The following is a 17026-nucleotide window of genomic DNA, read 5'->3' as shown; positions in this document are numbered from 1 at the left end:
ATCCTAAGCCCCCTCCCCCTCTGACCCCCCTGTTCTGGGCCCCCTCCTGGTCTAACATTCTCTTGGCCTCGTGGCTGCCCTTCTAACACTTGAAGCAGCGGATGCCAGCAGCCTGGGCTTCTGCGCCCTCATTAGGAGGATCTAATCTGTCCTGGCAGCTTTCCCCGGGTTAGAAGACAGCGTGTGTTTTGTCTAGAAACTAGAACCTTCCTTTCCCATCTGGAAATTCTCGTTCTGGTGCCCACAGAGGAGCCTAGCAGGCCTGACCAAGGAGCCAATAAAGCTTGTTCCGGTATTGCCACATGCCTTCCCTGATTAGAATCCAGGCCTCGCTTGCCGCTTCTCTAAGGCCTCACGGCACTGTCTCGGCTCCTCTCCACACCTCGAACCCAAAGTCCTCCCTTGGCTCTCCTGGCCCCTTCCTTCCTCTCCATCTTTCTTAGGCCCAAGTCCATCCCTTTGGTGCCCTCCGTCCGGCTGACGGCCTACAAGATGGCTCTCATCCAGTGTGGCCTCACACACTTCTTCACTGGGTGACCCTGGCCAAGTCTCTTCCTCCCACCGCCCGGCCCTTACTGCCTAAGAGAGTGTTAGTGGCGGGTTTAAGAAGGAGCAAAGCCGCCCGTCTTCCTACTCTCTCCCTCTCTTGGCTTCTCAACTTTCCTGTTCAAGGCTCTGCACACACGTGTGGATGCCAGGAGGCGGCTCTTCCTGATCTCCTCCGTTGGGGGGTTTCCCTTTTCCGCAAGACTTTCCACTCCCCCGCATAGATCGTGTTGGACGTGGTTGTTGGCAGGTCGTGTCCTGCCCGCGTTAGCCCGGGAGCTTCCTGGCAGCAGGGACTCCTGTGCATGTTTCGTACCATCAGCACTTCGCACAGGCCCGGCACCCAGGAGGTGCCCGAGAAATGCTCCTCGTGGACCAGAGGCCCAGTGCCCCACCCCCCACCGTGACAGGACGTTCCTTTGGTCCCATTTCTATAGGCGCCTGGCGATATATTTTTATGATTTCTAATCAGACAAACACGGAGGGGAAAAAAAACCTTTTCATCACTTTATGTAAAAAAAAGTTCCTTATTGGTTAAGGCTGAAGTCACGCCCTCCGTCTGGGTCTGGAGCAGCCACACAACCCGGAGATCCTGGGAAAGCACCCACCATTCCACAGCAGCAGCCCCGGCCTGGGCAGCCCCTTGTTGGGCTGTCGGACACCCGAGGCCCCTCGGAGGCTGGTCCTCAGGCAATGATAAACTACCTGAAGCTCATTCTTCAGGGTTTAACGTACCACCTCGTCATCTCCTCCCCATCGCAGGGAGTCCGAACCTCCGACTGCCCGTGTCCAAACCCTATTCATGGTCCCTCTAGCCGTGGCTTCATCCCCATCCCCTTCCACCGTCCCTCCCTAAAGCTGCCCCGTCCTGCACTGGGCCCTCTGCAGTGCCTTTTGGCTCTCGCTGAGAGCTGCTCCCTCCTGATGACAGCCTCCTGGATACTCTCCATCACCGTGATGCTCCTCTTTATTTCTTTCTCTAACTCTAAGACAAAAGGGCAAAGGCTAGGCAAATGGGATGAAGTGACTTGCCCAGGACCACCCCGCTAGGAAGGCCAAATTTGAACCCAAGCCCTCCCACCTCCATGGCTGATCCTCTATCCACGGAGCCCCCTGGCAGCCCCTCATTCACTTTCCCACGGTGATGGGGGAGTCACAGTACTTCTTGCTCCCTTTGCCTCTTCCAAGTTCATGGTCTACCTGCGTCGCTCAGCCACATTTTTCTTTTGAGCTTTATTCAATCCATAGCGACCCTCTAGTCACTCACTCCAGCCCTCCATCACCGGCTCTAGACAAGCTTCCTTCCCCATCGTGACCACTCGGTGAACCAGTTCTGCACTGTCCTGAGCCCTCGCCTTGCCAAGCCTCGGTCTTGGGTTATTCCCACCATCCGCCCATTTTCCCTTCTACTCATAGGCTGCTGAATAAATAAGACCACTCAACTGGGCCAACTTGGGAGCCATAACATCGACTGGGCTGCCATGGAAGGCCCTTCCCACCTCCTGCAGTCACCAGCCCAACACTCTTCTTCTCCCCCCCACCCCGCGTGATCTCATCGGCTCCTATGCGCCATCGAATCTACGACGAGCCTCCGGCCTCGTGTACGATGAATCGCCTCTTGAATATCTCCCAAGAGTCCGCTTGGCTTCAACGACTCCCAAACAGAACTCCTCCTTTTCTCCCCCAAACTTCTCCACTGCTGTTGAGGAGGTCCCCCTCCCCCAAGCAATGGCACATGGTAGGTGATGAATAAATGCCGTTTCACCGACTGACCATTCTCGTTTAACTGCCTCGAGGCAGCAGGGGCCTAACATGCATGGCCACACACTACAAGCATAATATGGGTGTGAAGAAGGGGAATCTTCGACCAGGGAGAACGTAGGGTTGTTGAGGAGTCTGGCACCTTCCTGAAGGGAATGCAAACCACTCTTCTCCTGTGTAATTCTGGGACCGGAAAGAAATTAAACTGTGAATTAATGATGGTGTCTATGGGACAGAAGTATGTTAGTTAAAATCACTTGGGGTTCTATTTGGAAATATTGAGCCTCAAGACATGTAGTATCTTACAAACTTCCTGTGGACATGTGGGGAACTTTGAGACTACGTTTACCATGATCCAATGGGTTCCCGTTCGGGAACCAACGTATAGGGCAGCTCAGCTTAAAATTGCAGGTTGGGCTTGAGACGGGCCTTTTGGCTACGAAGACAAGATGGGCACTGGCGGTATTTTTTAAATGGCTTTTACGAGGCGCGTGGTCTTACATGTTTTTATCAATATGGCCATGGCAATTAAAATATTAATTTCCCCCATAATATCAGCCTTTATCAATTTTAATCGTTACAGAAGTGAGGACTCTGATGACCTCCGGCCTCTCATATCAAATCACTGACTGGATAATCAATTTGGACGTCCTACAGACAGACATCTTAAACTCACAAATCTTCCCCTTTAACTTGCCTATTAGAGTGGAAGCCACAATCACCCTCTGGGTCATCCAGGCTCAAAATCTATGCCATCCTGAACTCTGTTTCATCCTGTTCCATCCATGATGTTGCCAAGGCTGGTCCTTTTTACCTTCATATATCTCTTGAGGGAAGCAAGTTGATGCGGTAGAGAACATGGACTTGGAGTCAGGAAGATCTCAGTTCAAATATGGCCTCATGCATTGATGAGTTGTATGACCCTGGGCAAGTCACTTAACTGCTTGCCTCAGTTTTCCTATCTATCAAATGAGCTAGAGAAGGTCATGGCAGCCCATGCCAGGATCTTTGCTGGGAAAACCCCAAACGGAGTCATGAGGAGCTGGGCACAACTCAATGACTGAACAGCAGGCATCATTGGAGCACGCTCTCATCTCCTCTGGTAGAGGCCTACCGTAGGCACCCAGGACTGGGTCTGTCTGCCTCGTCTCTCCCTTCCCCAGTCTGTCCTTTACACTGCTGCCAGCGATTTTTGAAAAAGCACAGGTCAGTCTTCTCCTTCCCCAGCTCAAACTTCAATGGCTCCCTGCCACCTTTGGAGAAAAACAAAATGCTATAGGATACAAAGCCTCTCGGGACCTGCCTCACCTTTCCCATCTTCCTCCATTTAATGGCCCTCAGGAATCCAGCAACCCCAGCTTCTGGGCTGCTCCTCCTAGAGGAGCCAACATCCTGCCTCCAGGCCTGTTCCCTGGCTGCTCCCCTTGTCTCCACTTCTGGCTCTCCCGGAAAGCCCTCGCGAGTCCCCTTCGTTCTAACATTGGCCTCCCCTGTTGATTGTTTCTGAGGATCCTGGCTAGATCTGGCTCGCAGGTTGTCTCTCACCAGACGCCGAGTTCCTGGAGGGCAGGGACTGTGGTTGGCCTTTCTGAGCACGGTGCCAGGCATACAGGAGGAGCCTCGTAAATGCTCATTGGTTGGATGTGTGTTGGAGGCCCAGAGGGGGGACGAAGGCTCTGGGGAAGTCTCTTTCCAAGGCTAAGCAGGCCTTGTACCTCAGAGGGCATCAGAGCCAGCCTCTGCCGGGAGTCCCCGGCCTGCGGAGCTCGGCATCTGCATTGTCCCTACCTCTAGCGGTGAAGTGCAGACTCTGCTCCCAGCCGGGCTTCTAGCCGGGCTCTCATGAGCTGAAGCAAGATGGGGCAGGGAGGGAGATGCTGTCACTTCCTTATACACAGTTTATTTCCTCAGTGCGACAAGCTATAGATTAGGAGTTTGGAGATGAGAGAGGAAACCCCATCAACGGGGTGCTACGTCCCCCTGGGAGGACTTTTGGCAGCCCCCCAATGAGCGCGTCCCCCGCCTTCGGTGCCGGCCACGCGGGCAGGAATCCACACACGCCAGTGTCTCATATACACCTTTAATAGCATATTGGTCCACTGAGTACGATTTTAAACAGAAGCTCAGAACGGATGGAGTCCAGTTAAACATTCGTCGGGTTAGTGTACACGGATGACATCAAAGGTGGTCTAGACACACTAGAGGGAGTGAATACTTGCCAAAGGTTCCTATTGGTGGAGCGGCTGCAACGCCGCCCGTTTTCCCAGTGCAAAAGAAGGTTGTTCAAGTCAACTTACCTGTTTTCCTGAAATAACAAGGAGGCCTGGGGATGGCGAGCAGGGGGGCCCCGCCAGCAGCCTAAATGCCGCCCTCCTCGGCCGCCCCACGGGCAGTGCCTGTCAGGGCGGCCACAGCAGGGAGCTCAGCCCGGGGAGGGGAAACTTCTATGTACAAAGCAAGCATGGCGGCCAACGATAGGACAGGTTTGCCCTCGTGAGGGTCCGTCTGGGTCAGGGCTGGGGCTTCCAACAGGGGAGCTGGACCGGGGGCCGGAGGGAACGTTTGCACGGCTCGGGGCACCCTTTCTGAAGCTTGGCCTTGGATAAACGAGCAGTTAATGGATTGTTAAAAAAAGCCCAAAGTGACCCTATCTTTGTGTGGGAGTCTAGAGCGCTGCGGGGCAAAACCAACGACCCGGGCCGGGCCTGGGGAACTTGCTTTGTAAGGGGGGCTCCCCGCCGGCCTCCCCAGCCTTCCTCAGGGAAATGACGAGGAGGGAAGAGCTAAACAGACCCCCCCCAGGTTTGAACGAGCCAGACCGCCTTGGCGACGTGCCCTCCACGTCGAGGGGAACCTTCTAGAGAGAACATTTGTCCGTGGATAGTACGGGACAAGCCCGGCTTGCTCGGGGGACGCGAGGTTCCGGCCAGAGGCGACGGTGCGTGTCCCGGGAAGGAAGCGGTGGCGGCTTTCTCCGGCCGGACAGGGAGGTCTCTGCGGATCTGACGCAGGGACTTTGAACTAGTTCCCATCAGAAGCCCCTCGGCGACCGGCCATTCCTCATCCAGGGGAGGAGTCTAGCGAGGCCAGGCTCGCCCCAGGTCCGGGAGAAAACCAGAGTTGGACATTACTTTTCTAACAGGGAAATGGGAACATGCAAGTCCAACTCCCGCGTCACCCAACGGGCAGCACCAGGAGGCACTGGCCGCCTCCCTCCTCCAGCCCCCGAGGGCTCTGCTAGAACAAAGGCTGGAGGGGGCCGAAAGGGCGGCTGATCTCGAGCTAGAAGGGACGTCTCTGGGGTTCTGCTCGGACACTTTCCAGAGCCCACACTAAAGGTACCAGATTTCAGTCATTCCGTTTGGGGCGGGGGAGACACCGATAAAGTCTGACGGGAGAAAGGCCGGGCCCCTGTGGGAGCCGAAGACCTTTCCTGTTCGTTCTCGTGCTCACGGGGAGCTTCCAATCACCCTCTTCCCAGGCCTCGGTGTTCCGGAGGAGGGAGGCTGTTGGCAGCAGGGTCCTCCTCGGCCTTCACGCTTCCGAGATCTCTGATTTACTCAGGGCGATTGCCAGCTCCAGGTCTTCCTGTTCCTGCTGGTTCAGCCTGGCCAGTCTCTCTTTCTCCTCCCTCTCGCTCTCCCTCTTGGCCCATTCGATCAGATCTTCTTCCGTGGGGTACTGCCAAGAGAAAGACAGAAAGGCAGAGCATGAGTCGGGCCCTGCCCTTTCTGGGCTCGCTCTGAGGCTTAGTAGGCCGAGGAGGCCCAACACCGACGTTCGGTGCTCCAATGAAACCCGCGGGCGTCTTTACTGGCGACCGTGCGGGAAAGCCCTAACCGCCAAAGTCACCCCAAGAGAGGCACATCGAGCTTCCGGTCTGACTAAGGACTAAGGATGGTGGCCGGGAGAAGCTCCACGGAAGGGGCCTGCCTTTTCTGCGGAGGAGCAGCTAGAAGGAGAGCAGAAAGGCAAAGGAGAGCCAGCGGCATTCCAGAGAACCTCCCGGGGAAGCGGGTCTCTGTCATTTCCCTCAGGAATGTCCCATCCCACGGGAGGGAGGGAGGGAGGAGGCTTCACACCCTGACACCAACCCGGGAGAGCCAGGGATGGACGGGCCCATCTCAAGGCTCCTCGGGCAGAAAGCGGCCGAGCCAGAAGGGACTCCCAGTTCGGGGCCCAGCATCTGCTGCCCCTCCAGACAGGGCCCTCTCAGTCCTGGCGGCTACGAGGGGGCAGAGAAACCAGCCGGGTCTCGAGTACCTGCCCCAGGCGTGTGAGCCGAGCATGAAGGTTCCCAGAAACGTCACTCGTCTTTCCTGCTCAAGCCAAAGGCTGGAACGTTTAAACTCGAAGCTCTGTCCGTCATTCTTAACCACAACAGACACCCCTCGGCATCCCCGGGGAGGCGCTCTAGGCCTCAGCTTTGAGGCTTTACTAATCAATCCATCAATCGATTGACATTGGCTCAGTGCACACTATGAGCCAGGAATGCCCAGATGAGAGCTACCACTCAGCCCCCTTGCTCAGACTGGACTGAACCCGGCCACCACAGCCACACATCTGGGTTCCTGGCTGTTACTGGCTTTAAACACCCCAAGGCCGCACGGAGGCCATGCAGGGCCCAGGTGCGCCAGGCAACTCTTATCCCCTCATTTTCTTGCTTCCAGGAGAGCAGGCCTGGGTGAGGCCTGTGGAGTGGAGGCCCGGCTCACACAGTGGCCATGGGGGACAACTAGCTCAGGCCACTCTCTGATCCTTTCCTCCAAACTGGAACCTCAACTTTGGGCCTCAGCTGGTGTCAAAGGCTCTCTGTACACAAGAGGCCCTTAGAGGTAAAGTCACAGCCCTCTTGTGGCCATCACTTCATCGAGGCCAAAAAGCCCCCCAAATCCCTCTGCCAATGGGACAATCTGGTGCTGCTGTTGCTTTTTTTCTCCAGCATAATTTTTGCCCAGGTAGTTTATTTGCAGGGAAAATCCATTACATTTGAATGACGGGAGAAAAGAGCCCCGGAGAACGCCTTCTCCCTTACTAACAAAGGACCCCCCAGGTCTCCCCAGGGATGTACATATCGGATACTCAGGGACTGTTGGAAGGCCAAAGGGCATTGACAGAGAACCAGAATCTGACCCAATTCTGCTCTGCGGTGGCTGCTCTGGGCAGATTCTGGCCCAGGCCCATACCAGGCCTATCCCCTGCATGCAAGCACAGGCACACCCCCCCCCCCTCAGAGTCACAGAGAAACAAAGCAGCGTGCATTCCTTTGGCTGGGCAGTCGTGGACCCAAACGTTACTCCCTCATGCTCTGCCTAGGCCATGGGACTCGTGCTAGACCGTCCCTGCCACCCCATCCGGAAAGGCTCTTAACACATCCCCAGAACCTGTGGCAGGCAAGGGTTAAGGGTTCTGGGGGTCCAGGGCCGCTTGGGAACCCTTCCCTGGTTGCTAAGCACCTCAGGGGCTCCGGCACAGAATTGGGCCAAACAGAGATACGGCTGTTACCTGGAGACATTTCATAGAGCCTCGTAAGACAACAGCAAATGTCCGGTCGGTCCCCCAGTACTTACAGCGCCGACGTTAGCACCGCGGCTTGGGGCAGCCTCTTTATGGGCAGTGGTGGCAGAAGCAGAGGTGTGCTGCGGGCCGCGGTACAGATCGAGAGCTGTCTCTGTGGGGGTATCATTGCCTGCGAAAGGCTGAAATGGGTCATTCAGTTTAAAGGAATCGGAAGAGTCCAATTGGCTGAGAGGTCTTTTCCCTGGATCAAAATCATTAAAGTTAACTCAACCAGCAGAAAAAACAGCAAACCCAAACATGCGACCCAAGAACAGTGCTGGCCTGGCCCGGAGTAGCTTCTGTCTGTCTGTCTGTCTGTCTGTCTGTCTGTCTGTCTGTCTGTCTCCACCCCATCTGCAGACACAGCATTGCCTCCAGTACTCCTGATGCCCCTGGCTGTTCTTGAGCCCTCCACGCTGCCCTTCTCCCAAGAAGCACTGGGCAAGGAAGGAAGACAAGAGAAAGCAAGGCCGAGAGGTGCCACGAAAGCTGGAAGCTGCGGGGATCTCATGTCCCCAAGGCAGAGCCCTCATCCAAGCTGCCTCCTCTTTTTCTGGACTCATCCTGGAGACAGGGCCTGCCTCATCTTTGTATCCCCCCATATCCCTCTGTCCCTAGCAAGGGCTCAACAACGAGATGCAGGAGGAGTCACTGTTAAAGAAAGACTCTTAGAAATGTTGGCACGGCCTAAATTTTTCTTTTCCTATCAAATGTGTTGTATGTCTTTCTGTGCATCTGTAAAATAATGATCAAAATATCTCCTAATCCCTATCAGCCTGAATTTCTCTTCCTCAAATGAGGAAATGTTTCCAAGCCCAAGTCGGGCCTTCCGAGGGACCAACGAACGGACTCTGACATGCTCCAATCAGAGACTTACTACTCAGCTCACCATTGAACAACAGTACCAATTTTGGATCAAAATAATTGGTTTCTAAACTTTTTCCTCCCCAGGGGACAGAGAGGGTGTGTAGGTGTGAGTGGGGAAGGAAGGGGAGATGAACAAAAAAGACGGCCCACCAGCTCGAGGGTCCCCAAACCAGAGATGGCCAAGACATCCTTGATTCTGGCTGTGGATGTGTTCAGGAACATTTCTGTATTGAGGACTTCAAGATACCTTCTCTTCCTGTTTCCTGATGCTTCCAATATAAACCCTGATTAAGACCTAATGCATTCTCCTTTTTTATAACCTATTGGTAAGGCCGCTTTGTCCCTGTGTGTCCCTGAGCAATGGCGCCGAGTCCCTTCAGACCCAATATGGGTAGGAAGAATTTGGCACCCAGGGCCAATTGCTTTGGGCTGACTAGGCTTCCCTTGATTGCTCCTGGCCTCCGCCCCCAGGATATCTTTGTGGCTGGGGTAACCCCTGGCTTCCTAAAGCTTTACTTGGTCTGACTAGAGAAGTTGGGGTGGTGGCTGGACACCCCAGTGTCTATAGCCTAAGGACCAGTTACTCATTGGCACCAAGAAAGGTATTTCATCAGGCAGAAACGACTCAGCAGCTAAGGGGGTGGGAGACTTAACAGTAAAAAGGTAGAACTTCACACCAAAAAGTCTTCCAAGTCCTGAAGCATTAAGGGGAAAAGAATTTGTCCAACTACTCCTAGAGGGAGGCTGCTATAAAAAAGGCAAGAATGATAGCTCAGGAGGACTGAGCCTGGAAACTGGCCAGTAAAGTTTCCAATGACACGCAATTAAAAAAGCCCAGAATTCCAGCCATGCCTTCTTCGTGCCTTGTCTGACATAGCGAGCGCTGGGGGATGGAGCCCCTATGGAGACAGCCTGGCAGCAAGCAGCATGGCCAGCTGGCGACACACGTACACGTGTGGTTCTGTACGGCCTGCTTATTCTGGATCTAAGGCAGCTTCACTAAGTTGCTGCCAAGTTTGTCCCTGGAAAATGAAGATAGTGAAAACCCAAAGGGATCCTCCTCAGACCTAGAGCACCAGCAGCGGCGGTGGTAGCGGCTTCAGGGCCGCCATGACTACTGGAGCACTCGCAGGGCCCCTTCCTCACAACCATCCTGGGCCACCTCAGAATCGTGCTGTATTCCGAGGAAGGGTCTTTTCCCTTCAAGAAAAACTCCATCTTATATTAAAAAAAAGTATTCTACATATTAAAAAGATTATACAGATTTCATTTAATTTTTCAAAGTGATCTTGCTCCAGACTTGATGGAGGCCAACTCATGGGGCTGGTGGCTCTCCTCTGGGAAGGATTTGAGAGGGGGCCTTTCTCGGGGGGCTCTTCTTTTTTAGCCAGCTTTGAAGATGAGACGTTCACCATGACAAACATGTTCTTTCCCTCAAGTTAACGAATCTCCCCAAATATGAAGTTTCTATATAGTTCTCCTTGTTTAAATACTTCCTCTCTCTCTCAAACTTGTATAATGAAGGTTATCAGGGAAGAAAAGCAGGCCCTGAGGGGGGACGGTCTGTCTGTAGGCACAGGGAGGCAAGCCGGCAGCCTGGGCCCCCCAGGACCAGTGCAGGTCGTGCCCTCTGCCCTAGGGAGGCCTTAGGCTCTGGCTACACCTTTCCCCATCTGTGTGCTCAGGGCCTTCCTCTCCCAGGATCCCTTGGGAAGAAGGATGTGCCAGCACCAAATGATTCCTACCAGGTGGGGGAGGGCAGGGCCGCGTCGGGGTCCCAGTTTTGGGGGGCAGAGCAGGGGGCACTTCTTCATCTTTGACTGGAGGAGGCTCGTCAAACGCCCCCGGGGTTAAAGCCACACTGTCGCTGGAGCTGGATGTGACCGAGATGAATGCTTCCTCGCTGTTGTCCTTCATGGAAAAAGAGAAGTTGGCGGAGATTCCGTTAGGTCATATTGCAAGAAGGTAAATGACAAACAGGGGTTTCTAGATTGTGTCTTAAGGCCTCTCTGCCCCCAAGAATCCTGGGTGCTGGGCAGTGCAGAGAGGGGGACAGTGAGACCAGGGAGTAGACACTGCTTGTCCACGGTCAGGACCAGGCCTCACACTCCCAAAAAGGCCCTTCCCCAGGTGCCTCTCTGGCCCCCGTGCAGAAATCCCCAGTGGGTCTTATAAAGACTCAGCCAGGCGCTTTCTAATAGGTCAGTGTCCAGCTAATTGGAAATGGCCAAGAAGAGCGTGGCCATCCAGTGTCAGACAGGGGGACAAAAGCGGAGAGGGAGCACGGCCTGGCTGAACGGTGACTCGGGTGGCCCTGTGATGGCCTACTTAAAGCTTCAAACAGCTGACTGTGTCTCCAGAGTATCCCAGGAGGGAGCTGGAAGGGACCATCGAGACTTCCCTTCAGCAGTTAGAAGACAGAAGTCCAACAGGTCCTGGAGTCTACACCAGACTCTCCCATACCTCTATCTACTTTGGGGCTCAATGAAGCTACGTGGGACGTGGCTCCCGGCTCCCAGGGGCCCCCACGCAGGCCTATCCAGGACCCGAGCTGGGGTTCAGCTCAGTCGCTGCTCCCCACGGAACTTGGCCTGCAGGTACTTTCTACAGCCTGATGGGGAGAAGAGAGCAGCCCTCGAGGCCAAAGCTGCTGAGAGGAAAGGGCCAGAGGAGGGCTTGGGCCACAAGCCTGGAGGCAAAGTGTGGTGAGCCCGAGGCCTCCTGGATACTCTGAAGCAAGAGAATTTGTGCTGAATTTCTCCAGAGGCTTCAAGCCAAGTTTCTGCCCTACGGAGTCTCTCTCAAAGGTCCCGACAGACTCAAGCTGCCAAGGAGCCCACAAGGGCTCATGCTTGGGGCTTCTGGGCCCTCTTCTCTCCTCCCCTGGCATGACTCCCCCTGGGGATCTCCTCTGCTTCATCTAATGAGCCCCTCTATGCCAACGATTCTCCAGGGGACCTCGCTTGCCCAAACCTCTCTTCTGGCCTCCTGAAGATGTTTTGCATCTCCAACAGCCTTTCAGAGCCCTCGGGTCAGATGCCCAGAGCTGGACCCCCTCTCTTTCTCCTTAAAGCCTCCCCACCCTCCTGCGGGGAACCCAGGATCCTCCCTGCCTCCAGGCTCCAATGGCAGAGCTCTGGGGAGAGACCGCCAGGAAGCGGACATCCTCCCACTGAGCCCCGCAGATTACCTGGGTCAGGGAGCTGAAGTCGGCGAATCCAGCCTCGCAGGAGTCACTCCCAAACACGGACGTGAAGGGATCTACAGCTAAGACAGGCAAATGAGACAGAAAGAGAGCATGAGCCTTCCGATGCCCGACCCAGAGGAAGGCTCTGGCCACCAGCGCCGTTCAGCAGGCAGGGCAGACGCAGAGGGCGACCTCGGGCCGGTCCTTTCCCCTCAGAGTCCGCTGTAACGGAGGGGTCGGATCAGAGCCAACGTGTTCTAAGGAACTTCCAGGGCTGGCACGCGCAAGCCTGCTTATGGGTCAATGAACTTCTTGCACGAAAGCCCTGCCCAAGTGGGCACTCTCAGAGTGTGGAGGCTCTTCTGACCCTCAGCCTCTGGCTCTCCGGGAAAGACCTCCAGAACCAGGGCCATCTGGAGAACTGAAGAGTCCTAAATGCATACAAAGGGCTCATGCAGGGTTCCTTTACATAGTGGTCATGGATCAGAGACAGAGCTAGGTCACCTACGAAAAGCCTTCAATTTACAGATGAGGAAACTGAGGCCAGGGCAGTTAAAGGTCTTGCCCGAGGTAATACTACAGGGATATTTGAGCCTCAGTCTCTTGATACTAGATCCAGAGCTTTATTTTTCTACCCATTTCACAGAAAGAGAAACTGAGGTGCAGTGAAGCTAAATGCTTGTTTCAGGTTACAAACTTATTAGAATTGAGCTGTTCCCCCCGCTGCCCTTAGAACCAATAGTGTGAATCCCAAGGGCTTCCCCGAATCATTCTAGGGGACTCCCTACAAACCCACGAGGGCATTATTGCCTCCTACAATATTAGTTTTCATTCTCTTTAGGATACACAGGATGCAGGGCTTTGGGTTTTGTTTTGTTCCAGGTGGTAACAAAATATTTGGCCTTCCTTCAAGATAATCCCAATTGAAGGTTGACCGAAACAGGAAGGAAGGACAGCCAGTTTGCTGTAAATCATGCTCCGGACAATGCCTGAGGCCCTTGCCAATGAGATAAATTTTTTATTTTTATGAAAAATTTGTAAAGTTTCTTGATTTAAAAAAAAATGTTGGGGCAGCTGGGTAGCTCAGTGGAGTGAGAGTCAGGCCTAGAGACAGGAGGTCCTAGGTTCAAACCTGGCCTTAGCCACTTCCCAGCTGTGTGACCCTGGGCAAGTCACTTGACCCCCATTGCCCACCCTTACCACTCTTCCACCTATGAGACAATGCACCGAAGTTAAGGGTTTAAAAAAAATGTTTAAAATGAATGATAAGGGCAAAAAATATATTTGGAAAGGCCAAAGAGCAAGGGAGGCTGGTGTGACTGGCCTTCTCACACTTGAGACTGAGAATGCCATTACCCTCCAGTGCTGCATGGGGTCACCTCTTTCCTCAAGATGAGCAAGGGAGGAATGAGGTTGAGAAGTCTGTGCTCTTAAAGAAGGCATGGTTGTCTGGGAAATGGATGTTCCTGTTGCCATGGTAACACACAGAGTCAGCCGAGAAGGATCGATTTCTCCCTCCCAAATCGATTGGCCTCAGCTGTCTCTTCCATGCTGAGAGTCAGAGCTGGGGGCAGGGCTGGGCAGCCCCCCAAGGATGCTGCCCATCACCCCCTTGGCTGCCCCCCAACAGTCTGATCTGGTGCCGACACCTGGAGGCACAGACTGGTTTTTAGAAGATGTTCTTCTATGTGGCCTACATGTGGATTAAAGAGAGTAAGCTAGACCATTTCTGCCCCCAGAGCGAGAAGCCATGGGGCTCCTTGGCTGCCCCCCACCCTGTGCTGATCTGGCATGGTTGACACAACCAATGTGGACAGAACAGGAGGATCCTTGCCACAAGCCTGGGAAGGAACTCCTGTTAGCTCCATTTCACAGCTGAGAAAACAGAGGCAAACAGAAGAGAAGTGACTTGCTCAGGGTCCCACAGCTAGTAAGGATCTGGGGCCAGACTGGCACTCAGGTCTTCCTGACTCCAGGCACCCCAGGCTGAGGAGCGGCTGACCCGGTGGGTTCCCAAGAACAGAAACCCAGAGGAGGATTCGAGAAATAAGAGTTGTGAAAGCAGAACTGAGGGCTTCTGTAGCTGAAGTGATGAGCAGTACAGAAAAGCCTGGATGCACAGGAGTGTTTAGCCTTGCTGCCTGAGGAGAGGGATCCCTGAAGGGTAAGACAGTCTCTGTAGGATAGGATGAGGTGGAACTCCTGGAAGATCTCAGGTGCCCTTCCTGAGAGGCTTTTCTGAGGCTTCTCAGATCAGGGTTTGCTTTTACATCTCACTTCTGTTCAGGCCTCAAGCTCTCAGGAATGCCCCTGCCCAGGGATGCCAACACTGTATCTTCTCCTTAGGTACTCACCAACCAAAGCCACAGCTGGCATAGATTTCAATCAATCTTTCTTTGTGCTTACAGTAGTTTTGACACTATCAGCAATTTCCCTTAAACAATTCACATCACTCATTTTGTTTCATGGTACTCAAATTCCTACTGGTTTGAGGATTCTGGACCAGTCAGGAAGACCTGGGTTCAAATCCCACCCTGGACCCTTCCTCACGGTGCAAATCCCATTTTTCTGTGTACCTTAGTTTCTCATCTGTAAAAAGTGGGGAGGGTAGGACTCAAAGGTCTTTTTCAACCCTCCATCTACAATCCTAGTTGCAAGGGACCAAAAGGGAAGGGTCATCTTGTCCACTCCTCTTCCCATCTTTAAATTTCTTTTTTTTCATTGATATTCAAAGGTGAGGAATCATGCCCAGATACAGGACTTGCCTGGGTCCCTCCAGCCGCTTCTCTCCCACACTGATAATGGATGTGAATCCCCGGTTTAATATTATGCTAATTTAAATAGTACCAAATACAACTGCCCAAATTATCAAACAAAATGACCCAAATTCAACCAAATCTGGTATTATCAAATCTAAATTGTATGGCTTGTTCCCTCCAGGAAGAAATGTTCCTTCTCTCAGGCTTTGCATCATTTTTCCTCCCTCTTCTTCCCCTCACAAATGCCACATCTCTGAATGAGTTTTCCCTTCTGCTGGGAGGATCCCGAGGTCTAGGCTAGGGGTTCCTCTTGAGAATGGGTTGACCTCAAGGGTCCCCCAGCTCCCCTCCAACTCTCCAATTCTAAGAGTCTAGGATTCACCAAGAGCCTGGCCTGATGGGCAGAGAGCTACTCTCAGAGTCAGGAAGCTCTGGGTTCAAATGGCCAGTCACTTTGCCACCAAGCACCCCAATGCAATCCCTGGTCTGGACCAAAAAACCAAAAACAAACAACCCCTCCCCCAACTATATAATTATTCAGCCTGCGTCACAAAGTTATTGTGAGAGACCCACCTTGTAAACTTTAAATGTGACATAAATGTGAATTATGAGAATATTCCCATGAATACAATGCGAGGCAGGTCCAGGCAGGGCTTTATCTGTCTTTTTTTAAACCCTCACCTTCTTTCTTAGTATTAAGTCTAAGATAGAAGCAGATAAGGGCTAGGCGATGGGGGTGTAAGTGACTTGCCCAGGGTCATGCAGCTAGAAAGTGTCACCATTGAACCCAGAACCTCTCTTCCCCGGGACTGGCTCTCTACCCACTGTGCTACCTAGCTGCCCCTCATCCATCCGTGTCCATCTCTGGCACACACCGCCCAGGGCCCCATACTTGCTGGCCCTAGAATCGCACAGAACCAGACACTACAAAAAGCAGCCTTTGGTTCTCTTCCCTCGGGGTCAGGCAGGGCTCTTTCCCGTACCCCAGAGATCTCAGGGCCCCCAACACAAAAGGCTGACTTTTGTTTTCCACACGGGTCTGCCCAAAGAGTTTGGCGCTGGAAGCTCACTGGATTGACTTGATTTACCTGGATCACTCGCTGCAGCCACAATGGTTCCACCGGGGGCAAAAGGGTCGTTGTCCTTCAGGGTCTCCATCTGATAAAGTGATAGAAAAGACCGGAGTGAGAAGAATTTCCCAGCATGCAACCTGCCAGGCTCCTCGGCCCCAAATGCCAGGTTCTCTATCCCCTGGCAGAGCACCCCGAGAGAAAAGGCTAGAAGGAGTTGGCAAAGCAGAGCCCATCGGGCCCCCTCCAGGCAGGGACAGGATGTGTCTGAGGCCCCGCAGCAGCTTACAGAAGAGAAGTGACGGCACGCACAGAGGCCTGGCCAGGCTCTCCCTGCCGAGAGTGGAGACAGCAGACTCTGTAAGAGGCCCTATTTAGAAATGCTGCCCCAGGGGGCATCTGGGTGGCTCAGTGGATGGAGAGCCAACCTAGACACAAGAAGTACTGGGTTCAACTCCGGCCACAGATATTTCCCAGCCGGGTGACCTTAGGTAAGTCACTTAACCCCCATGGCCTAGCCTGGGCTGGGGGCAGAGGGGAGAGGTGGAGAATTGGTCAGTTGGTCAACACACATTTATTAAGTGCCTGAAGTTGGTGTCAGTTACCAGCAGTGGTCACTACCTTCCTGCCCTGCAGACCGCCTGCCACGGCTTCCTGATTGCAGTCACAACCCACCGTGAGCTAAACACACATTTCAGATGGCAACCCTTAGGAACGCCCCCTGCCTTCTATTCCCCCCAGAATTGGGTGCTGCACTCTGATAAAACTGACATTTAGCAACAGCTGGAAAATGCCCAACTTCAGGCCATGATGCAGCAAAGACAGCCGTGTCACCCCTCAGAAGGCCACTTCCCGGCAGTTCTTTTCTCTGGACTCTGGAGGGATTTTTGCTCACTGGGCCCTCATGTGGACTTTCCTCTCTACTGGGCCCGTTTTCAGACTCTGGCAGCAGATGCAGCCCTGCTGTCTGCCGCAGGAAGCCCACCAAAAGGCCCATTCTGGGCAGATTAAAAGGCACTTGTGCACGCAGACCCCTAGCAGATGGGAAGCACCGAGGCCTCTGCTGCATGGACGTTTCCCTTTCTAGGAAGGCAGAGTGCACAAAGCCCAGGCTGGCGCAGCTCCGGAAGGCTCCCCACGGCGGAGCGGGCCCAGGCGACAGACCCACCTCCTCCAAGGAGCTGTCATGGTCGCCAGCCCCCAATGCCAAGCTCAAGTTGTGGGCTTTGGGTCTCCTAGATGGACTCAGAAAGGTAACATGAACCTAAGCCAGCCAT

General features: G+C 53.8%; 1 protein-coding gene across 1 annotated transcript in view; it reads right to left on the bottom strand.

Moving 5' to 3' along the window:
- Positions 1 to 4371: 4371 nt before the first annotated feature.
- EPS15 (epidermal growth factor receptor pathway substrate 15) overlaps positions 4372 to 17026 on the bottom strand; it is a 120408-nt gene continuing 107753 nt past the window's right edge. Inside the window, exons 21-25 of the mRNA XM_044677168.1 lie at positions 15768 to 15837; positions 11924 to 12000; positions 10479 to 10644; positions 7878 to 8068; positions 4372 to 5988 (exon numbers count right to left, since the gene is read on the bottom strand). Coding sequence (XP_044533103.1) covers positions 5842 to 5988; positions 7878 to 8068; positions 10479 to 10644; positions 11924 to 12000; positions 15768 to 15837 — 651 coding nt within the window. The 3' untranslated portion in view covers positions 4372 to 5841. The remainder of the gene's footprint in view (positions 5989 to 7877; positions 8069 to 10478; positions 10645 to 11923; positions 12001 to 15767; positions 15838 to 17026) is intronic.

This window comes from Gracilinanus agilis, chromosome 4 (genome assembly GCF_016433145.1).
Source record: "Gracilinanus agilis isolate LMUSP501 chromosome 4, AgileGrace, whole genome shotgun sequence".
Lineage (NCBI taxonomy): Eukaryota > Metazoa > Chordata > Mammalia > Didelphimorphia > Didelphidae > Gracilinanus > Gracilinanus agilis.
This window is presented reverse-complemented; position numbering and strand designations above follow the sequence as displayed.